Raw genomic sequence first — 23,425 nt, forward strand, 5'->3', positions numbered from 1 at the left:
GCGGCAGCGCTAACCACCGCACCACCATGTCAATTGAAACAGGAATCCTTTCATTTTAGATAACAAATGAAAAAAGCAGGCCAAACAGAAACAGCAGGTAAAGTGCAGAAAATACAAGGGGAGACGAGACTTTCAGAATAAAGCACGAAACACTGAAACAGACCATGACGATACAGTTCTTAACAATATGTCAATTGCCCAGGAGTGGTGGCAGTGTGTCAATACACACACAGGCATGTCATAGACCAAGTTAGCATTTTATTTTGCTGTTCTAACTAATTTAACTGCTGCCGTTACAGTTTTCAGAGTTTCATTAAAAGCCAAATAGATTTACTTACTCACTTAATTACTCACTTAATTACTTAGACTTACAGGCTACAAAATAGCAACACAACAGAGTGATTTTACTTCACTCGGGTAAGTAGTGAGTAGCCTGTGCTTTCACTTAAGTATAGAATGTGAATACTTTTGCCACCTCTGATCACAGGGAAAACAAAGTCAGGACAGCTGATTGATTCCAAGAGGCACAAAGAAGAAACCGACAAAAAAAGAAGAAAAAAAAAAAAAGAAGCTACACGTCATCCTGCTGCTCGTGGCTCCTCCCGCTCGGTTCAGATGAGGAAAAGGTTCCAGTCAGAGTGAGTGGGGGCTCAGCGTGTGCACCTCCTCCCACTTCCCACTGCCCTCATCTCTCACAGGGTGTGTCTCTTCACCGTGGGCCGGAGAAGTGCCCTGAGAGACAGGGAGAGAGAAAGAGAGAGAGAGAAGAAGAAGAAGAAGAAGAAGTAGAAGAAGAAGAAGAAGAAGAAGAAGAAGAAGAAGAAGAAGAAGAAGAAGAAGAAGTCCAACTGTTTCGATCCCCAAAGTGGCCAAAGGTCTTCGTGTCGTGTTGTCTCGTGTCTTCATGGGAATCATCACAGCTCACTAACTTCTTACCCTTGGGGCCAAGAAATGGTGATAAAATATAATCTGAAAAAAAAAACCCCGCAAAGGGATACTTTTGACTCTGATTGTTATTTGGTTTGGTTCGTTTCCCTTTTAGTGCCTTGACACGGCGCTTCACCGTGGGCTGCAACTTGGACCGTGTTTGCAACGCTGTGATGCCGTGGCAATTATGCTTTTCACTGCATATTGAAACTGCGCCCCCCCGTGCAGGCCCCCGTGTCTTGCTGACAATTTACTATTTATGAATTTGTTTATTTGTGTTTGCATTCTCATCCACTGTTCTCTATATTGCTTTTTTAATTTAATTTTACTGTACGCACGGACGGAAGGCACTTTTCAATTTTTCGTTGAATTTGTCTCATCGTTCATCACTCACGAAGGTATTGTGTTGCGGATTAAACAGATTCAAGCCCCAGGTATCTATGTGGAAAACCAGTGTGAGTGCGACACTGACCGCCTGTGGCCCTGATCGGCGCAGTTCAACCTGCTCCATGCATGCAGGTGTTGCACCCGCTGAAGCTGCATTCGCAGTTTGCACTGACCTCTCTCACACTCTTTCCTCCTACCCCCCAGCTCTCCTCAGCCTGTCAGTGCCTGCATCAGGCATACCATAAGTTCCAGCCCACTTCTCATTGGGGCCCACCCTCACTAACCCCTCACCACCACCACCGTGGCCCCTCCCCCCACCCTGGTCTCCCTGCTCATTTTCCTCCTCTTTCCTCCTCGAACCCAACACCGAGTCGGAGGGACTGGGGGAAGGACACTCAGGTGGCGTCTCACCCATGACAAAAGGATTTGGACCCCACCACGTCCTCCCAACGGACAACCGCACACACTCACACACCTGCAGGCACCATCAGGCCTCGGCAGCTTGGACCTCGTCTTACACGCTCACACACACACACACAGAAGACAAGCCTGGACAAGGCCTGCTGCTGTGGGCACGTCTGAGGCCGTAAACACGGTTCCTATTGGTCAGCTGCTCTATCAGCTGTCTATCACCACTGCTTGAGAGCTGCCCGACAGTCGGACTGCGACTGAAGGACGTTTGGGTCGCAGCATTGTTGCTCAGGCGAGAGCTCTGAAGGTTCAAGACATCCTCAAGTGGCCACTGAGTCTGCAGCAGGAGGATAGCACTAATAAAGCCTTCTGTACCGTTTGTGCTTCTCTAAACAGTCAGTGGTGTCCATCTCCTTCATACATTGATGGTATTAAAGGTCCTTAAAGTTAAAGCTCTTTTTTCCCCATCCTGGATTCCTTGGAGCAGTGTCACATGATTAATTCTCTAAGAAAAAGAAAATAGCTCTTTTTAACCGATTTTGCACCAATATGAAGCAACATGAAGTAAAATGAAGCTCCAAAGTTCCTTGCACACTAATTTGTGAGAATTCAAGCTCAGATTTCAAGTCTTAATGCAAGCAGGAGCACCATCGCGCTCAGAAGACCAAAAGACTCTCTTCCGGCAAGAGTCAAAGCTCTACAGATCAACCAAAAACCCTCTGAGCCCTTTAGCTAATTTGAGATTTTGTATTCCAGAGTTATTCACTCGGGCTTTAAGATTCTAATTGCATTTTCCTATAAAGCAGCTTCAGTTGTTGAGACCGACGGAATCATATGAGTCTGCTGGTCTTTGAGGCCCAGAGGCTGGATCTTTGTCAGTGCAAAGCTCCCTCTTGTGGTTCCGCGTTCGTCACCAAGGATCATACACGTGTACTGTTCCACCCCCCACTTTCACAGAACAGGGAGCTGCAGTGCTGGCAGACTACTGCCACAGAGGAGGACCGCCGTGCATTATGGGAGCACTGCGTTGGCCCGACTCTGACCGACTGGGCCGGACGAGACAATGTTTAAAGTTGATGTGTTGTTGACCTCAGCCAGCCCCAAAAAACCTTTTCCAGCAGCAGCAGCAGCAGCAGCAGGAGGAGCAGCAGGAGGAGCCCAGCCTCGTGTAATTCTATGTTGCAGTTAAACACACACGGGGCAGTTCTACTTTCAGTGCCGTGGTTTTCTGCATAATTTCGACTCTTTTCCTCCGTCGTTCACCAGCCTTTATTCTACATCCAAGCCAATGAGAGGGTACACACGAATGCACACGTACAGTGCAGTGAACACACACACACACACACACACACACACACACACACACCCTGGGATCCGAGAGTTCAACTCTGGTGCTGTGGTGGTGATAGAAAAACCCACCATCAGAGAAGAAGAAATATGATTTGCTGCCCCGGACGTTAGTCTCAGAGGGCATCAGCTCAAACTCGCTTTTGATGTTTGTGTTAAAAAAATGAAGTACAACAGCTGTCTGGTTCAGATGACACGCAGAGACGTATACTCCCAGGGATAAGTTTGTTCGACAAGTACCATGTAAAGGTGTGTATCTGGGGCTTGTTTAAAAGCATTTTGAGACAATAGAAAACGCACCCGAGCTTACTTACATACTCCTTATTGTTCCTGAATATATTCTCCTTTAATGTCCCAGTCAAGGACTAAGCACACACCCTCTACTTAATCCACTACACTCAAAAAATGTCGACTTGCGAGGTGCGGTCCAGAGACTGCTTTTCTACGGCATTCTACTACTATCTAGTGGCGAAATTGAACTACTACAATACTTCTCCATCCACTTCTTCACTTTCATTCACATTCGTCACTACAATAACCCAGGGCCAGCCCGTGGCATAGCCAATACAGGCAAATGCATGTCCAAAAGTCCTGAACTATCTGGTGCCCATGGGAGGAAAAAAACAGAAAAGAAGAGGAGGAAAAACGAGACAAAGACAGAGGTAACGTTACAATATGTTTTGACAGTCCGTAGCAGAACGACGATATCGTCGTCAACCATTAGCATAAAATAGTTTGCTACTCAATAAATATCTAGCATTAGCTGTTAGTTTTAACGTTAATGTTAATGTTATGGAAGTGCTGAAGCTGTTATGGAAAATTGTAGGGTAACTACTCTCACCTTACTTTCATCAAAATGTAAATGTTATGATCTAAAACACATTTTAGATCATAACATTTACATTTTTATCGACATCTGGTTAGCTCAAGTTATCTTAGCTTCTAATAGTCAATCAAAAATATTCATTTTCCACCGTTTTACTGTAGATTTAAATAACCAGTTTTTTGTTTTTTTTTTTTTGTTTTTTTAATTTACAGCAGTTTTATGAACATGCTTAATATATATATTTAGTCAATGTGACAAACGCTCGAGGTTTTTGAAAATAAATAAATAAAAATCACTACTTCTAATGCCAATGAGTCTTTACAACGTGATACATCCTGAGAGAGAGAGAGAGAGAGAGAGAGAGAGAGAGAGAGAGAGAGAGCAGAGTAGTGTTAATGGCCGATGACGTCGAAACTGAAGAAAGTGCTTTTTAACAGAGCTGACGACGAGGAGGAGGATATGTGGGAGTTTCCGTCCCAGGTGAACTATGCCAGTTTGAAACTGGGAGCAGAAAGGAGGGGATATGCGGGAGGAGAGAGGGAGGAAGAGAAGAATGACGTGATGAAGGGATCAGTATGATGGAGGGATGAACGAGGAGGGGATGAGGGATTTGGAGTGAAGGAGGAGTGTTAAGAGTTGATGTGATACTGTGTCCTCAGTTCTTCCATTATGTGCAATGTTTGTGGTTAGCCACAGGGTGGCGCACGAGCGCAAGGTATAGAACTTCCTGTAAGCGCAAGTTCAGTGGTGTTGTTCGCCGTGAGACTGAGGTGTGCTCAGCCTTAACAAATATGCCATGCTTGGCTAAAAAGAGCCTACCTTATTCAGCAATTGTTATTTTTCTCCGAATGCAATGTTAGCTGCAGAGACAACCGTACGCCTCAACAAGCAGCGACTGAAAAAAGGACATTATAGGATGAGGAGCTAACTGACAACAACACAAACACCAATAACGCCAACTATCATCATCATCATCATCATCATCATCATCATCATCATCATCATCATTTATGTTACTCTAGAGCAGTGGTCCTCAATAGGCGGCCCGCGGTCCGCATCCGGACCGTGACACAACTGTCTGCGGACCCCAGGCAAATTGTCAAAAATTATACTTATATATTATTTGTTTTACATGCAAAGCGTTTGCGCGAGTAACAATTATCAGCTGAATGTGTGTTTGGACTTGGTCAGCACGTGTATTATGCGCTGTCAACTCCATGTCAACAATGCTCTGATAGGCTGTTGCTTTTTGGGGTCACAGCTGCAACGAAAAGCTGAGCTTGTTTACTTCCAGTTTCGAGTGGATCATATCGTTACTTTGCTTGGCTAGCAGTTGAATTGACGTAAATCAACATGGCATTTTCGAAGTTTCCCAGTAAAAGAAAGGTGGCCACTGAAAACCAACAGTTCAAAGAGGAATGGACGGAGCGCTACGCATTCATCCTTCGTCCAACAAGCGTACCAACGTGTCTTATCTGTCAGGAGACTGTGGCTCTGGTGAAAAGCACAAACTTGAAACGTCATTATGAAGCAAAACATTCCTATCCTCAAAATTCAGACCTACGAAACCCAAAAATCAATGAGCTCAAATCGTCCTTGTGCCAAGGTTCAAAGTCTTGGCAACACAAGGGTGTCTGTTGGGTGGAGAAAAGGTAAATTTGAGAAGGCAGTTTTGCTTCTCAGAGATTGTTAATGCAGCCTGTCTGACACGTTTTATTGTGTCTTTGGTTTGTCAAGACACAAAACAGGCTTTCAAAAATGTACAGGTATGTGTGTTATTTTTCTCTTTTGAGTAAATTACTTCAGTAATTTAAAAAGTGTCTGGATTAACATAAAATCTCTGTTAAAGTTTGATTAAGAACTGCTTTGGTTGGAGTACTTGGGCAATTGATGGATCTTATCTACATGACATTCATTTTTAACATGAAAGAAAATTATTTAGATGATAGTTTAAAGTTTATTAAGAATTTACTACATTTCAATCAACTTGTGAGTCAATCCTCAAAAGCCAATATTTTTTTCCTTTTCCTGTTGAACACTTTAAAAAACATGCACATGTTATTATCATTATTATTATTATTATTATTATTATTGGTCACATCGTCCATATTAAAATGAATGATTTTGAGCTTGTTTTCGTCACTGTCATGAGTGGGAACTATGACACACCAGTGCTGTGATCAATGGCTTTGGCTTGCTCCTGCATTGTAACCCAAGTCTGTGTGTTCCTAATAGCCATTTTCATTATGGCAATGCCAACGATCCTGATTTCAACCTGACAGAGCTAACACAAGCAGCTCAATCATGTGGATACAAAAATCATTTGGGAAAATTACCTTAAAAATGATTGCACGACTATTTTTGGTTACTATTGATGGGAAAATACTAGAAAAAAAAAATTGTTTCTGAGTTTTAACGACATAACTTTTTTCCTTTCCGGCAGAGTTTTTTTCAAGAAAAAAAACATATCATTGGTTGTCACTATGCTAGCAGTGGTCTTATTTTTATGCAAACTCCATAAAGCTAAGGATTCAAGCATCCAGATGAAGGAACGAGACACCTGGGAGACTGTGGCAATTACCGAAAATACAAAGGCAATATGTGAGCGAAATACCACTGCTGCTAATACGAAAGACTTTGGCTCATTTCCTTTGAGTATGAAGAACTTTATTTACTATCAACACTGCCGCGACTTCCAAATGCTTCTAGACCCTCCTGACAAATGTGGAGGACCCATTACATCTGAAGTCTTTCTTCTGCTGGTCATCAAAACATCTCCTGGGAACTTTGAATGTAGGGAGGCACTGCGCAAAACCTGGGCTGAAGAAGCGGAACATAATGGCGTGTTGATCCGGAGGGTCTTCATCTCAGGAACGACGGGCGAGGGCTTACACAAAATCACGATGAACAAACTACTGGAGCTGGAGCAAGAGGAGTACAATGACATCCTCCAATGGGACTTCACGGAGTCCCACTACAACCTCACCTTGAAGCAGGTGCTCTTCTTGGAATGGTTCGACAAAAAGTGCCCACATGCATCTTTTGTGCTAAATGGCGACGATGACGTGCTCGCTCGACCAGACAATATGGCTCATTACCTGCAAAAGCTTCAAGACAACAATGGAAGCAGACACCTCTTTGCAGGCTATGTGCTTGACATTACCCATCCCTTTCGTACAAATACCAGCAAGTACTTTGTCCCCGTTGAGGTCTATGAGTCCAACCAGTACCCACCATTCTGTAGTGGTGGGGGCATCTTCATGTCAAGGTATACACTCTCAGTGTTGTACAGAATGTCCCAGTCCATTCCCTTGTTCCCCCTCGATGACGTTTACCTGGCCATACTTCTGGACAAAGCAGGACTTAATGTTACAACTGTTGCAGGTGTGAGGACGTTCGCAGCGGATGTTAATGTAGAGACAGTAGACCCTTGCATTTATAAAAATGACGTGGTGGTGCACAGATATCTCCCAACACAACTGTACATCATATGGCAGAGAATCCATGATCCTAATTTAAATTGTTAAATTTTAACAACAAAGATGTTATTGTGGATGTCTCGACTTCATTCACTGTTATTTGAACGGAAATGCCCAAGTAACATTGCCTTTGAGTGTTTGTCTGTGGTGACTGCTGTTTTTTTGTTTGTGTTTTTAACTTGGGAAACTGCTGACTGGATGCCAGCATCAATTCTGTCCCACCTAGTGCTTTGCTTATTTTTTTTAATTTTATTTTGTTGATAAGGGATTTCCCACTGACACTTTATTGGTTACTTAAGTGATCAAGTGATCAGAACGGTGATAGGTTATCGGTTTATTTAAACTCACTGATTGGCACGAAAAATCGTGATCGTGTAAAGCCTAGTTCATTTATTTCGTCCTTTCCAGTTAATTTGCATATTGTGCCGCCCACAGTCCTAGCAACATCGCTGAACACTGAAACATTCAAATAATTCTGTGCTTCGCTGATAGACAAAACATTATATGTTGATAGACAAACTCTGTTTTTGCAAGCTCACCTTGTTCTGTCCTGTGGCTTCATGGATTCACTGTTCAGTGCATTTAATGGCACTGGATAAAAGGATTATTGCTGAATCTACTTTACCATTTTTTTTGTTTGTTTCTGCAATTTGTGTTTGCCAACTCCTTGTAAACAGTATTAAGTATACTCACTTCTTTTAGAAAGTTGCACTCAGGCACACAGCTTTGGCTGTGTTGTGCCTATTCATGTTTTTTCTGAAGTTGCACCGAACTGATACCAGACTGACACCTCGTCCCAGATGGAGACAGCACGTGCCCGACTGATTGGCAATTGTCTTGCTTTATTCTCCATCCAAACGAAACAAGTCTAATTTCGAGGCAACATTTCTCAGTTATTCTCAATCAGAATCATAAAATATTTCTCTGACTATATCCTAACTTATATTGCTGCGTGTAGATAAATTACAAACTTGTTGTGCTGCCTTACTGCGAACTGACAGAATGGGCGTGCTGGTTGCACTAGTATAGAAGAAACGTTTTCATTTATTTAAAATGAATTCCAACAAACGCAAATGTTGAGAAATTGTTCAGTTTTATTTTAAAGTAGTTACTCCTTTACTACAATTAATTTATACTTAACAAACCAAAGTTTTCAAAACAAAACGCAAGGCATATATGTCCCTTCTCATGACATCACTGTGCAGTCAGCGGAAGTCACACATACGCCCCTCCAAAGTAAAACAGGAAGTCTTGCTTCTTGTCAACATAATCAGGAGTTGGCTCCAGTCCGTGGCCCCCTGATGATCTGGATCTTGGCCTCATCATCCAGCTCCTCCAATATTCTCTCCTGTTTAACTGACAGGATGGTGTAGCTGACTGAACAAGTCAAAGAGAACAGTACAGTCGCATAGACACAATTCCCTCGAGGGGGCCAATAACATATCCGTGCCAAACGGCACCTCCAACCACCACCTAATATTGACTAACATTTATACGAGGTATTGTTGGTGAAGTGTCTTGCTCAAAGGCACGACGGCAGAGACTGGGATGGAGAGAGATTCAAAGGGCCAACCCTTCTAATAGTGGAAAACCTACCCTTCCATTTTAGACTCAGGAGACAACATGGTAATATTGAAACCGACCCATTGAAATACCGAAAGAAAGATTTTACACGGTTCTGGGCAATATAATAAGAATTTAATAGGCATATGCTAATTTACCATTTTAAAAAGTATATAACCATGAATACCACTTAGCTTGATACCGTTACTGTTAAAACCTCTAAAATATATTTTTTCTTTTTTACATACTGTTATAGTATTAGTGCCATTTTCAAAACCGCAATCATCAAACTAAACGAGCACATTATTAATAATAATGGCTAAATTACTTTGTCCCGAGTGCTAAACAAAAAGCTGTAAATGAGACGTAGCGTTCTTAATAAATGAACGTGTAAAAAGAAAAAAGAAAAAATAATAATAATAAAGACGCCTTGGTATTCTGGATTCACATTTAGATACATTTGTTTGACACGTTTTTTAAAAAAGAAAGAAATAAGAAACAAAAAAAACAAAAACGTTTTCCTGTGAATTTTCAACGAACGCAACGAAGTAATGTTACGTAAATATGTCCTGTTGGTGACACCGAAACAGGGCGAAGGATACACATGCCGACCACAAAGGCTCCGATAGCCAAGCCGGTCACCAGGTTCCGCCGCCGGAGACGCGCTGCATTTCTCTGCCAGTAGTCGAGCTCCTGTCGGCGGCGGAGCAGTTGCTTCTCAGCGGCTGTTTGCGCCGCTACGCCAGCGTCCCCCTTGACTCCACTCTCTGCCATGGCTTGTTTGGGTAATCAGCGGCTTGGAAGGATGTTGAAACGTAAACCGGAAGTGTGGGAAGAGGCACCGGCGCCACCTGTTGTGTCGGAGTGTGTACTGACTCACGCGTTGGTTTCCCCGACAGCGTTTTCAGTCTATCAAAGTTATCTTTAGCCTCAGTATCATCCTCCTGCTGTCCATCAGGATTGCGTGTCCCTTTGATTTTAGTTGAAAATTGATTTGATTTCCATACAATCTCTGTTTGATTGTGTTATGTATTTATTTAGTTAAGTAAATAGGACGATATAGGAGTGACCCACGAGGGGGAGCTATAGGATTAGGATTAAGCGTGTGAATTTCTCGAGTCAGCGCTTGAGTTGTTGTCCTCTCTCTCATCGGCATGTTAGCCTGTTTTCACTTTGTTCCAGAGTCGTGTTTATTAAAGCTCGTTTATCTCCCTACAATTCTCGTCATTCCTATATAATTAGCGGACATGATAGATTGAAAACTACTTCGTTTGGAATGTTTGGGTAATTGATGAAGTTTATCCCCATAACATGCATTTTCAATATATAAAGAATGTATTTCGAAGATAATTTAGAGTTTATTAAGCAGTAATTAAAATAAGTTTTGCTTCTTCTCACTCCTTTTCGGATATGCTATATGCCTCAAAATGATTTATTATGCGTATTATTTCTTGGGTGTTTGACACAATTTCTTTTTGTTGTTGTTGTTGTTGTTTTTGATATTTTGCATAAATTGTTTTGTTGATGTGCATAGAAGCTATTCGAAATAAAAAAATATTAATTAATTCATTCATTCATTCATTAATATATTAATATCTTTGAATATACATGCATCCCATACCGGAGGAGCTGGAGCAGCTGGTGACATGGTGCGATGACAACAACCTTCTCCTGAACACATTGAAAACCGAAGAAATTGTCCCAGACTTCAGGAGGAATAAAGTGGACACTCAGCCGCTGTTCATCGAGAGAGGCTGTGTTGAGAGGGTGCCAGACGTCAAATTCCTGGGAGGCCACATAGACGAACACCTGACCTGGGGCGTCCATACCACAGCAGTAAATCAAGAAGGCTGTATTTCCTGAGGGCACCGAGGAGCAACCACCTCAGTCAAAAACTCTTAGTGTCTCTTTACCGTTGCTCAATGGAGAGCAACAAACAAATCTTGACGCGTGCACTGCACGTCTGGAGACATCAGCCGTCCTCTCCCCTCTCCCTTTCCCGAGGATCTGATACAGTTCCTGCTGCCTCAGGAAAGTACACAGGATTCTTAATGTTTGTCTCGTTATTGCTGGGTAATATTGTTGTCCAATGTCGAGTCTGTATTTCAACATGTGATCAGACAGTGGGCGTGATGCGTAGACTTTGAGTATCAGTGGTCAAATTTATCAAGCCTAGCAGTGAATGAGTCTGCAGTCACGACGCCTTGCAAATACAAAAGCCAGTGCTGTTATATATGACAGATTTCCATTCTGCTCCAATATCATTTAAAACTATAGGCGATTTCTTTCTTTCCTTTTTTCCACAAAAAAAAAAAAAAATCTTGTTTTACAAGAGGTAGTAACCTGAGTCAAAAATGCAAGCTAGAATTATGGGTTTTGGTTTTGTTGTTTGCCAAACAACCTCCTTGGAAAAAAATTCTCTCCGCGTGTCCAAAGAAGTGACGTACGGTGAAGTCCATGGCTGGAGAGGCACCGACATCAGAATGGGATTTACAAATGTATGAACCCAACAGAGTAGATTATTCACAATTTGACAGCATCGGCTGGCTCAATTTGTGGCAGTGGCAGCTGGTAGTGGCACTTCCTGCTTCCTGCCATCCACTGGAGTTGCCAGTGTCTGAGGCAGTTACCACTACCCTGCCACCCAACTGCTGCTGTTATGGGCATTTGTTGTTATTTTTATTTTAGAAAGCAGTGGTTGCGTTAGACTTGTTGGCAGTAGAATTTTATTACATAGTTTCAGCATTCATTTAGCTTTTTCTGCATTAATCTCTCAGTCGCCAGTGAAGACCTCGCAGACACACATCTTTAAAAATGCATGCTAGAAAGACTGTTCTGCCAACACTGTTTAAGTTCTTTGGTAATAACCTCTTTTGAAAAAAGTTCTTTCTGCATTTACAAAGCAGTGACGTGACTGCCAAGCGAGGAGGGGAATTTGACCTATTTTATATACAAATACATGTTTATGTTTATATATGCCATATATTTATGCGTGTCTTTCTAAATTTCCATATTTGAAATATGTATTTATTTATGTCTATAACTATGTCTATATCTATATGATAAGAGCTTTGTTGTTCAACCTGCAACTCACTCTGGTCTGTCTGCCACTCTGACTTCTTCTTCTTCTCTCTTCTCTCTCTCTCTCTCTCTCTCTCTCTCTCTCTCCCTCTGTTTTTTTGTATTTCCTTTTCACCCCAACCGGTGAAAGCAGAAGAGCGCCCTCTGGAGTCTTGATCTGCTCTAGGTTTCTTCCTACAGGGAAGTTATTCCTGGCCAATATCAGGTCTTGCTTGCTCTGGGTGGGCTCAGTTGTCTAGATGCCTTTGGATGTGATTTAGCGCTGTGCAAATAAAAGTTGATTGGTTGATTAATTAAAGTATTCATTTATCTAATTATAGCACGTGAAATTTGACTCAAACGTCAGAAAATGAGCCAATGGGTTCATGCTGTGGACAAATAACTGCAGAACCAAATTAGCACAACTAAAGGACTGAACTGAAGCTCTTTGCTGATGTTGTGTCGTGAATCTTTAGCTAATGTTTAAATCAGAAACAAATGAATAGAAAATGTGCCCACCATGTCAGTCTATGTGGCCGGTGAGTGCTCGAAAAGTGCAAAATTGTCTATGAATTGCAGCTATAAATGGGGCCTTATTATGGCCATTTCAAGATTAAAGAAATTTGTTTTGATGGTCTAATTCCAAAAATAAACAAGTTTTGCAACTTTTCCATCAGTTGATCCATCCGTGACCCCGCCTTGGAACAGCTTACTCCCTTGCGATTGGCCAGTCACTCACAGTTAAAGCTAACTGGAAGATGGCTACTAGCTCTTATGCAGCGATGCCTTGCCCACATTTAAAAAGGATGCAGACATTACTATGAAAAGTAGGAAAAAGTAGAGCAAAATCCGACCAGCTCGTGTCAGTGCTGCAACACGGGGAAAAGAGAAAATTTTAAATTTTTTTTCCACTTTTTCATATTTTGTGCTAGGTGCGTTAGTTGGCATGATAAAAAGGCTTCTGAGAGAGATGAAAAAGTACATTTTTCAAGATAGGAACTCTTTAAAGTTTGCACAGTCCAAAGACTTACACCTCCAACATTGTATGCCAAAATTGAGATAGCAACTGTATTTGAACAAGGTGTGAAGGATTACAATTATCCAGTCATCATAAGCTATTTCCTTCAATCCCTTTTGCTGAATTGAACCTGGGCCCTTAGTTGACTGTTCATCCATAGACTCAGTCGTGTTTTTCTCTTATGTGACGCTGAACCATTAATGTCTCCACTTTATAGTTTGGGATACTGCTAACAAGCCAATGTCCTTGGTACTATTTTAAACACTCCAATTTAAAACCCTCTTCATGTTTCAGTTCAGTGTTTATTGGTATTGTCAAAATAAGGGTTCGAACTTAAATTATCGGTGTGACATCCAACACAACGGGCTATTTCTGAGTTGTCTTTAAAAGGAATTCCACTTTCCTGGAGAGATGTGAAATGAAGATCTGATCCTGGGTATAATATAGAACCTTTATTTGAACACAAAGAAGTGCATAAAGAAAAAATTGTAGATTATTTTATTCCATTAATGCTGATATAAAGCTACAAAACAGAATATGCAAAACACCCACTAAAGCTCTTTGTTTTGCTGGTTGGTAAAGAACTTTTGGAATTCTATATTAGTTTACATTCAGGCCAGTGTATTGCACTTCCACTATGGGAAGAACAAACATGTTCAATGATTTCAAAGCCAAATCCAGGGTAAAGTGGTTCTTTGAATCTGGAGTAGATGCTGCACATGTGGGTCTGCACATTAGAAGAGCATTTGTAGAAGGACAAAGAGCCAGCAAACCAATCCAGGTAGACAGCTACCTTGGTGCTACCTCCGAAATCTAGAGATCTTCCACTTTCTATGTTGTGCCACAATTTAGCAGTTGAAGGCTTAAGGCAAAGAACCCAGGACTTGTTGTTTTTCCCAAGCATGCATTCGTTACCTCCCTCCTTCCTGCTGATTCCTCGGTAAGTGACACCAAAATTAAGGAACTTGAAGAACTCCACCTCCCAGTAACAACGCCCAGTCAAAGCGTTTCTGCAGAGCACCTGGCAGACGCGGTTAAATCTCTCTGGATGAAAGGGGTAAGGCTGGTCCTCATCCTGAAATGACACCTCTCTGTTGTCCTCGGACAGGACGAGCCTTCTGTGTGCTGTGTCAGAGTCCAGTGTGAGCTCGCACTTATCTAGCAGTGGAGAAGGCAGAAGTGAGTGCTCATATACTTGTTCAACGAGGACATGATGCTTTTGTGACTTGCATATTAAGAATCAAGGACCTTTCCACATCCACTAAGGTGTGGATGTAAAAAAAAAAAAAAGATGCCTCCTTTCTCTTTCATGTATTTTGCTTTCTGTATTTTATCTAGATCTCAGGTCTACATAATCACTCTAACTCTTGAGAAGAAAAATGTGCTTATGCTTTTAGTTCATGGATGGTAAAAATTAATTTTTCTACAGCCTGGCTGAAACGAAGCTTATCAGTAGCAAAAAAATTAGCAACATTTCATGTGAAAACAAACAAACAAAACAAAATCTGACCGTATGTATCATCTGAATAATGCAGACTTAAATTTAATCTAAAATAACTTTGCTTTTAGAATAACTCCCCTGTCAGAATTTTGAATACTTACACTTGTGCAAACCAGGCTTTAGCCTCTTCACACCACCGTTGTCAACTCTGAAATGACAGACCCCGACATGAGCCAAGTGTTAGTGGCCCTGGTGTACTATAGAGATTACGAGGAGATGGTCTGCGTTCATCGCTTATTCCATTACAAATATACATGTATTAAAGGTACAGTGTGTAATACTTGGCTTGATAAATTATTTTATATCAGTAAAAGCTTAATATACTGCCCAAAAAGCGTGTTTCATAATTAGAGTGACTGCTTGCGTCTTCAAACAAAGCAATGAAGAAGAAGATGGATGAGGTATCGAGGTTTGCGTGCGCAGGCCACCGTAGTTCATTGGCAAGCTCATGAGGGGGAGGGAGAGTAAAAGACGCTGCAATCTGAAATTTAACCATTTGATGTCGCTCTTTCTTCTTCCAAATCTTTAAATATTACACACTTCACCTTCAACTGACATATAATTAAGGTTTGTGCTTGTGCCAGATGATCAGTATTATCCCTTTGTCAGCCATACATCAGGGTGTCCAGTCTCCACTGTGGGTCTTGCTTTAAAACCGAGAGGATTGCCACACCACTGTCTCCTGGGTGGTTGTAACTCAGATCCAGCTCTCTCAGGTGGGAGGGGTTGGCACACAGAGCCGCAGCCAATGAGGAGCAGCCGTCTTCTGTGATCATACAACCTGAGAGCCTATAATGATATCATTTGACAGTCAATATAAGTCTCATTAAAGTGAGTAATTATAGTGATTTTATGGCCAAACGGAGAGATTTGGACCACAAGGAAGACTGTTAAAAATCATAAAACCCACAATGTTAAATCAAAATGTATTACTTTTGTTTAGTTAACTCACTCCCGACATATCAAACAAACCTGGTGTGTCTCATATGACACATGAAGTTATTTTTTTTATGTTATAGACATAGTACTATTAGTAGAGAATGTTTGTAAAGTGAATTTTAGAAAATATGGGACATTTAAACTGAGTTGGGAAAAGTCATTGCCAGATTCCCACTTATTGGAATATATATGAATACTGCATTTTCCATTGGGAAGAAATTAAGGCAGCAATTATGCACAAGTTGGAATTGAAAGCGTCATGTTTGGTACTGAGTGGCCTTCACTTTCCCTTCACAGGCGGTTTAAAATCTAGGAACCTTTATGCACCATATCCTTTATCAATGGATCAGTACAGTCGTTAGACAAGCAAGGCATTCAATTTTGAGTTATTTTTGATTGACACCCACGCAGTTAAACAGATCATCTGCCGTACATGGACTGAGCACAACTAGACTTACATCCAGCGTGACAGTCAAATCATTCTATAGCTAAACTGTGATTTGTGCTGACCTGAGAGTCTCCAGTCTGCACTCCTGCAGTCCAACCGAAAGAAGCTTCGCCCCAGAATCCTTGAGGTCATTGGTGGAAAGGTCCAGTTCCTTCAGTCTAGAAGTCTTAGAGCTGAGAGCCGAGGCCAGAACGTCACAGCTCTTCTCTGACAGCTTGCAGTGACTCAGCCTGCACAAAATGTAGTAAATGTTATTGTGTTAATGTTATTTCCGTAAAAAAAAAACACAACTCAAGCCGACTGTGCTCACCTGAGCGTCTCCAGTCCAAAGTGGGGACTCACCAGCCCAGGAGAAAGGAGTTCTACTCCTTTATCTCCAAGGTTATTGTCGCTCAAGTCAAGGTATCTCAGTGTGGAAGTCTGGGTTGCAAGAACTGAGGCAAGAGTCTTGCAACTTTCTTTAGTCAGATCACAAAAACTAAGGCTAGGGGGGGAAAGCAATATTTTGATAAACATTAACAAACGGCAGGGCAGCCTAAATATTTACAAACACTCTCAAACATGCACAGTACCGTTCAATTTTCAGCAACATAGCACAGCAACATAGGTATATATTTTTTCTTTCATTCTACTTCTTATCCTAAATTTGTACAATACAGACAAACAAATGAAATAACTAATTTGCATGACTGAAGTCAAAACGTGAATGAATGGTCGATACGTGAATCTGTAGCACCAATCTGATTTTATTCATCTTGTGAACATCTTAAATTTTGTTTCTGTAATATTGGCTATAAAGACGGCTCCTTTAGAGGCAATATAACAACACTATGCAATATGAACCTGGGTAATGGAGTCAACCAAATCAACAGAAACATAGACACAAGGTAATCTTTGCCGTTATTACGTTATGTAATAGTAGAAGAGTAAAGTCATCGTGATTTTCTTTTTGCATCATGCAACAAAAAGCATATACCGTATTTTCCAGACAATAATAGTCTCACTTCTTTTTTCCTAGTTTGGCTGCTCATGCGACTTATACCCAGGTGCAACTTATTATACATTGAATTTTTTTTTTACGGTAATTTCACACGTTCGTTGTTTTCACACTAACAGCTGCGAGAGGGCGCTCTAGGTTTGTGTGCCAGTATACGCTACTCCTATTACTCCTGTACCACTGAAGATATAAGATTTAAAACCTCAACTTGTAAAGACAACGGAGACAGCACATCATATTCTGCCGATTACAGACAGAATATGATCTTTTGCCCCAACTTTGTTCGTAGCAAAGACATTTTTTGATTTGTACCTGCAGTTCCTTGTTTCATCCACTAGACAGAAGCCTACACAGTGAACGCGTTATTTCGAAATGTAAATGTTTATTTGAAGTTTCAACTTGACTCATTTGTTTTTGTATGGTTTGCCTGATTGAAAGATAACGCCAACGTTCTTTGCATATTGTTCTGTTTTTTTTTTTTTTTTTGCAAACCGTTTTAACCATAAAACAAACTTAATGGAGGAAAAGGATTGTGAAAAGGTGCAACGGAAAAGTTTATGCTCCATTAACAGTAGAAAGAATAACAAAGATAAAAAAAGAAAGAAAGAAAGCTGACCTGAGACTCTCCAGTTTACAATGTGGACTCTGTAGCACAGAACTGAACACGGTCACTCCTGAGTCCTGCAGATTGTTCATGCTAAGGTACAGATGTCTCAGACAAGAAGACTGTGAGCTAAGTGGAGAGGCCAAAGCATCACAGCTGTTCCACGTCAAAGCACAGCCAACCAACCTGATAAAGACAAATTGACGTGATGGTGTTTATTTCCTCCTTGAACACTATCAATGGGTGTCTTTAACTCCAGGCGTACCTGATGGTCTCCAGTTTACAGTGTGGACTCGCCAGTCCTACAGAGAAGATCACCTGTGCCTCTGACTCCTCAAGTTTGTTGTTACTGAGGTCCAGCTCTTTGAGAGAATTGGATGGGTGACTGAGAACTGAAGAAAGATCGTGGCAACGTGATCCCAGTTTACAGTTGTTCAACCTAAAGAGTGGAAAGACTGGTGAGAATTCTATGTTGTGTCCATCATTTTAGTCTTGTGCAAATCATGACCTGTTGGCAAAACTCCCCTTTTCTGATGACAAGGTTTTCGACACTGCTGGAAATCGAGGACAACCGTCACCATGATTATAGTTAAAGAATAATTGGAGCTAACGTTAGCATGTCCAGCCCGTCATTCTACATTTTCTTTGCCCTCCGGATGGGGATTCATTGCTTTACGTAAGGAAAAAAAGCTCATTATGACAACTTAAGTTTCATGGCTTTCTATACAAATAAAACTTGTGTTGGTGGGTGATTAATACCCACCGAAGAAAAAGCCCAAAGACAGCTGGATGGACGGAGCGACACGCAATGAAAAAATCTCTCTGGTTTTGCAGTTGGTGGTCGCAGTGCAGCAAAACAGTGTCGGGAGAAATTAAAAAAATAAAAATAAAATCAAGCACCTGTTGAGCGACTACTGAAGCATTTGGACCACAACAGTCGGAGTAGAACAGACAAAAAAATGTTGGTTTATTCAGCCTCATGGATGTGATGGACCATTGGCCCGGTGGGCAACGGGAGGGAGACTGCCTCGACTCAGCCGATGGATGATGAGAGAATTATCAACCACGGCAATATTCGAAAACATGTATGAGGACTGTGAGTGTATTGTGACCTCAAGCAACTTTAGCCAACACGCCCTAAGTCAGCGGGGCCAGTGCCCTGTGGAAGGGAATATATTGCGCATGCGCAAGAAAAATTGCAAAAACCACCCCAAAAAGTTTCAACTCGATTATATGAGTTTGGAGATTGACACCAACATCGAAATCGCGGTCAAAATTCAACTAATTGCATAGCATTAAGTATAATCATAAATAGAAAATACATTTGTAGACCTGAGCGTCTCCACTTTGCTCTGCGAATTCTCCAAGGCCTCAATGAGCTGTGTAATACACAACTGGATGTTGGAATTGTAACTCAGGTCCACTTCTCTTAGGGATGAGGAAATGAGAGCTGAGTCCAGACTGTCGGGCAGACCTATTTTTTCTGCCAAAGACAGATTGTTGCAACACAGCCTGAAAATGAAAATAAAGTTTATGATGGCTGGGCGAAAAAGAAAACATTCAATATGCGGAACAGTAAAATGCACACCTACAGAGCAAACGTTGAGGCTTGAACAAGTGGCAGCATCCTCTTAAACTGTAGCCCAGGCACAAGGAACTTCTGCAGGTCAAAAACGTCAAGCTTTGCGTCTGAAGACAGTAAGGTGAAGACCAGAGACGCCCAATGAACTGGAGAAAGTTTTGTAGAAGAACGGTGACATTGAGTGAGGTATCCTTGGATCTCGTCCTCTAGGAATTCATCATTCAGCTCATTTAGACACTGAAGCAGGCGAATGCATTGCCTTGGGCTTGGATTTTGCTTGATCTTTGTTTTGATGTATGGGACTATTCCCTGGTCGCTCTTTATGCTAGTTTTCAACAGGTGCTGGAAAAGCCCTTGATTGCTTTCCATTGATAGGCCGACAAGAAAGTGAGGAAAGAGGCCAAAGTCACTGTTCCCGCTTTGTAAAATCTTGTCAACAGCACTCTGGAAGAGTCGAACTGTGTGCTCAGGCTGTTCGGGGGTGAGTGGGTCTTCAGACAAGAGGTTGACACCAGAGCTGACCGACGACACAAAGACATATAGAGCAGCGAGAAACTCCTGGAAGCTCAAGTGTATGAAGTAGAAACATTGACCCTGGCTCAGGCCAGAGTCTGCCTGAAAGAGATATGGGAATGCCTCTGAAAGAGCAGTCGCATGTCTAACACACTCTCTCAGATCTTCCTGCCTCAGGATGGAGTTTCCTCTCTGTAACTGCTGAAATGCCAGTTTCCCCAGAGACAGAAGATCATTCCAGAGTGGAGTCTTCTCAGCTCCACCGCAACTGTTACCATTGGCCAGTTTGGACTGATCTAATGTGAAACGGATGTACATTTCTGTCACGGTTTTAGGTAGCACCTGCTCATCAGTTTCGGCATCACGCTCCAACAATGCCGCAGTAATCCAACACAAAACCGGGATTTGGCAAAGGGTCTTTAATCTTCTGGATGCCTTGATGCTTGTGAGGATTCTCCCAGCCAGCTTCTTGTCCTTGAATCTCCTCCTGAAGTACTCATCCATGTGCTGGTCATCGAACCCTCTCAGCTCTGTCACCTTGTGAATGTACTCCTGTGGAATCTGGCAGGCCGCCTCAGGAGTGGTGGTTATCCAGACAGAGGCGGACGGGAACAGACGGCCCATGATGAGGTTTGTAACCAGCACATTAACTGTGGCCAAGTCATTGGCGCTGGTAAGGATCTCATTTGAGGCAAAGTCCAGGGGAAAAAAATACTCATTCAGTCCATCAAGGATGAACACAATTGGGAGTTGGTCAAAATTGCATATCCCTGCTTCTTTAGTCTCAGGGAAGAAACAATGAAGAAGATCTATCCAGGTAAAGTTCTTTTCCTTCAGCAAATTCATCTCTCGGAAAGTCAATGGAAATACAAACTTCACATCGCTGCTAACCTTGTCCTGCGCCCATTCAAGGATAAACTTCTGTGTCATGACAGTTTTTCCACTACCAGACACTCCCTTGGTCAGTAATATCCCACCTGATCTTTTTCCCCCAAAGTATCTTCCCGTATTGAAATTTGTCTCCAAGTCTTCCTCCATGATACAGAGGTCAATGTAGGTCTCTTTCAAAAAGGCCTGCTTGGTTTGTTGATCTTTGCTCAACACCATTTTCCTCAGGTTAGATTTAAGCTTACGTTGGCACTCTCCAAGAGCCTCTGAAAGAATAGAAAAATACAAATAAATTACAATGTGCCGCCATCTTATTGAGAAATGAAATATAATACAGTTTGTGGAGTGAGAGAGTGGCTATCAGAAGCATGTAAAGCGCAAGACACGAGGCTTGTTTACTGTTGACTATAGGAGAGAGCAATGACAAATGCCTATATACCCTGTACAGCCGCAGCATGCTTATTACCTTTGGATGTAGAGTTAATACATAACAGGCGATGTGCTAAGTCGTTCTTTTTGATCATCTTCAAAACTTTAATGCAGACGTCTGTTACGTTTTTTTCAAAAGCCTTGGTCATTTCATCCACCGTGTCCATCCTGTCTGCCTTTTCCAACTGGCTCTTTGGGATTGCTGGGAAACCTTCCGTGACTTCTACTTGTGGCAGGAACCACTTGAACTTTTTGAACTCCGCATCTGTCAACTCCTCCAATACAGCAAGCAGCTCTACAGCTGTTGCCATTGTGCTGTAAAGGAAAAATATGTAAATACATAATGGCACAATTGGAAATGGACAGCTGAGATAGAATTAACCCACCGATGCATGCATGTTTTAATTATCTCCAGTAGGTCCAAACTAAAACCGTGTTCTACATCTTGCGCTAAAGCATTTGAAAATGTCTTGGTAAATTACAGGGGGAGGATTCAGAGATTCAAGTTCACTTACACAAACATCGGGAGGGAAAGGGCTTTTGAGGCTCTACACCAGATACCACATTACCACTAGGTCCCTCACATACTGAACCAATTATTATTATTATTATTATTTTTTAAAATTATCTTATTCTCAGCAGTGGTGATAAATCCTTATTACTCCTTCAACTTATAAGACAAGCTAGGTGGAAAAGCAAAGCACGGTCCATAAATGTTACATTTAAAAAAGCTACAAGCAATGAATTACTTAATTATCTGATCTTTGTGTTAAACAGCAACGCTAATATGCAAGCCGCATATTCCCCACTTACCTGTTAAGACCAAGCGCAAACTAAAGGAAGCAATAATTTATGGGAGGGAAATTTAAACTGCGACATGGCACTGCAACTTTCACGTCGTCAAATACCTGCCTTTTGCGTCTTGTCGAAGCAACAAGTGCAACCGAATAACGAGAAGGAAACGCCCCATTCAGATGAAGTTCCATCGTTTCTTCTGTTTCGTTGAGATAATGGACTTGGTGAAATGACACAGTGCGTGATGTTGCCAGATAAAACGTTCAAAGAGAACCACTTTGCCTCAGTGGCTGCTTTGACTTGCCAGCCCGAATGGTCTCATATTCAACCAGGTGAAGCGATTAGAAGTCATTGCGTATGTTTTTGTTTTGAATTGCTAAAATTAATTTCATCCATTCATGGGATTTGTTGTTGTTGTTGTTGTTGTTTAAACTAACTCAGGATGCAAAGTGGCCACTTATCTACTGCTATAGCAACAGCTACTGTACAGAATATCTGCAAAAATGCACCCCTAGTAAGTGGCAGCCTATCAGTGGCAACTACGACAGCAATCAGAATGAGAAAATGTATTTAGATTGTTTGTGAATATTTTTAACCTTTAATTGCACACAGTTTAACTATTATTCAGAATATCTGCAAAAATACACCAGTAGTAGGTAGCAGCCTACCATTGGCAACTACTACAGCAGTCAGAATGAGAAAATGTCTTTCGATTGATTTTTGGTGAATATTTAAAAATTGTAATTGCACACTGTGGGCTGTCATTTGTAGACGGTCCCTTAGCCGGAACGTCGAATTTCCGTCAAATATCGAACCTCCTGCCAACTTTCCCTTGCTGTCGAAGCGACGTTCAGAATTGGTCATGGACCGACGGAACCATTATAGACATGATCTCTACGTCTGTCCGACGTTCAATGTTTAGTGGCATAGACTGATATTGGAAAATGACTTACAAATAATGTCATTCTCACGTCGCATTGCGCAATCATAACACGGAACCCCACCATTCCAGGGTCGCACCCACCTTGGCTAACTCCCAGAAAAACTTAAGTGTCTGGGGGGTGGAATAAATGTACCAAGGGAAGAAAATCTTGCTGATTCGGAACGAACTCCTCTCGGGGTTGAACGTACCGTCGCGCATTTTTCGACAACGACATTTAAACCCAACAGTAACAAACAAAGAAACAAACAAACGAACTCTTACTGTTGGCGTTTTCACCCGACACACGGGCAAAACAAAAGCATAATGAAAAGAAAAAACAGACAACAAACGGAACAATGGGATTTTAGAACAAGCCCTGCCCCAACCAAAAAAGTACTCTTGACTAGGGATGCCACCACCTAGAGTTTCAAATCCGGGACATCTCGACGGAGGGGAGGGGGGGCGGGGAATCTCTCAAGTCTGACGACGACGGGGGGCGGGGCTCCCCGTCGAAATATACGGGACAAAGTGAAGTGCGTCCCTTATCAGTTCATTACGGGACAGGTTTTTTAGTTAGAACAATCGCGTATTTTACCCTCCCGGTTTTGTCATTTTCCCTAAAGAACGGGACAAATTTTATTTTTCCCGGGACAGGTGGTGAAAAAAGAGAACAATTTTGAGGAAAAACGGGACGGGTGGCAACGCCCAACCCTTACAACTTCCTCAATACCAGCAACTTTCACGTGGTCTCGAAGCAACAAGTGCGCACCCGTAATAACGAGAAAGCAA

General features: G+C 41.9%; 3 protein-coding genes across 7 annotated transcripts; 1 reads left to right on the plus strand and 2 right to left on the minus strand.

Annotated features, from left to right (window-relative positions):
* Nucleotides 1-5,552: 5,552 nt before the first annotated feature.
* Nucleotides 5,553-7,616, plus strand: LOC142892300 (N-acetyllactosaminide beta-1,3-N-acetylglucosaminyltransferase 3-like). The gene is made up of 2 exons (XM_076032339.1): nt 5,553-5,664; nt 6,342-7,616. Exons 1-2 carry the CDS (start codon nt 5,657-5,659, stop codon nt 7,423-7,425), a joined length of 1,092 nt encoding a protein of 363 aa, XP_075888454.1. The 5' UTR covers nt 5,553-5,656; the 3' UTR covers nt 7,426-7,616.
* An 837-nt stretch (nt 7,617-8,453) lies between these two features.
* On the minus strand, nt 8,454-9,752 carry coa3b (cytochrome C oxidase assembly factor 3b). 2 transcript variants are annotated; one of them, XM_076032341.1, is made up of 3 exons: nt 9,543-9,752; nt 8,603-8,754; nt 8,454-8,547 (listed from the first exon to the last, which is right to left on the minus strand). In XM_076032341.1, the coding sequence occupies exons 1-2, from the start codon at nt 9,712-9,714 to the stop codon at nt 8,648-8,650; spliced, it is 279 nt and encodes a 92-aa protein (XP_075888456.1). In that variant the 5' UTR covers nt 9,715-9,752; the 3' UTR covers nt 8,454-8,547; nt 8,603-8,647. The 2 variants fall into 2 exon arrangements, with proteins under 2 accessions (XP_075888456.1, XP_075888455.1); XM_076032340.1 differs by having other exon boundaries at nt 8,454-8,754.
* Nucleotides 9,753-13,455: 3,703 nt separating this feature from the next.
* On the minus strand, nt 13,456-23,058 carry LOC142892298 (NACHT, LRR and PYD domains-containing protein 3-like). Of its 4 annotated transcripts, XM_076032337.1 has the most exons (12): nt 22,919-23,058; nt 20,957-21,234; nt 20,580-20,756; nt 19,100-19,196; nt 18,840-19,019; nt 17,773-17,946; nt 17,520-17,693; nt 16,217-16,390; nt 15,969-16,136; nt 15,135-15,308; nt 14,621-14,667; nt 13,456-14,176 (listed from the first exon to the last, which is right to left on the minus strand). In XM_076032337.1, exons 2-12 carry the CDS (start codon nt 21,228-21,230, stop codon nt 13,614-13,616), a joined length of 2,202 nt encoding a protein of 733 aa, XP_075888452.1. In that variant the 5' UTR covers nt 21,231-21,234; nt 22,919-23,058; the 3' UTR covers nt 13,456-13,613. The 4 variants fall into 4 exon arrangements, with proteins under 4 accessions (XP_075888452.1, XP_075888449.1, XP_075888450.1 ...); XM_076032334.1 differs by having other exon boundaries at nt 19,100-20,756; XM_076032335.1 differs by lacking the exon at nt 22,919-23,058 and adding an exon at nt 22,668-22,740 and having other exon boundaries at nt 19,100-20,756.
* Nucleotides 23,059-23,425: the final 367 nt, after the last annotated feature.

Source organism: Nelusetta ayraudi, unplaced genomic scaffold, assembly GCF_046127955.1.
Source record: "Nelusetta ayraudi isolate G7.1 ecotype Tasmania unplaced genomic scaffold, CSIRO-AGI_Nayr_v1 ptg000034l, whole genome shotgun sequence".
Lineage (NCBI taxonomy): Eukaryota > Metazoa > Chordata > Actinopteri > Tetraodontiformes > Monacanthidae > Nelusetta > Nelusetta ayraudi.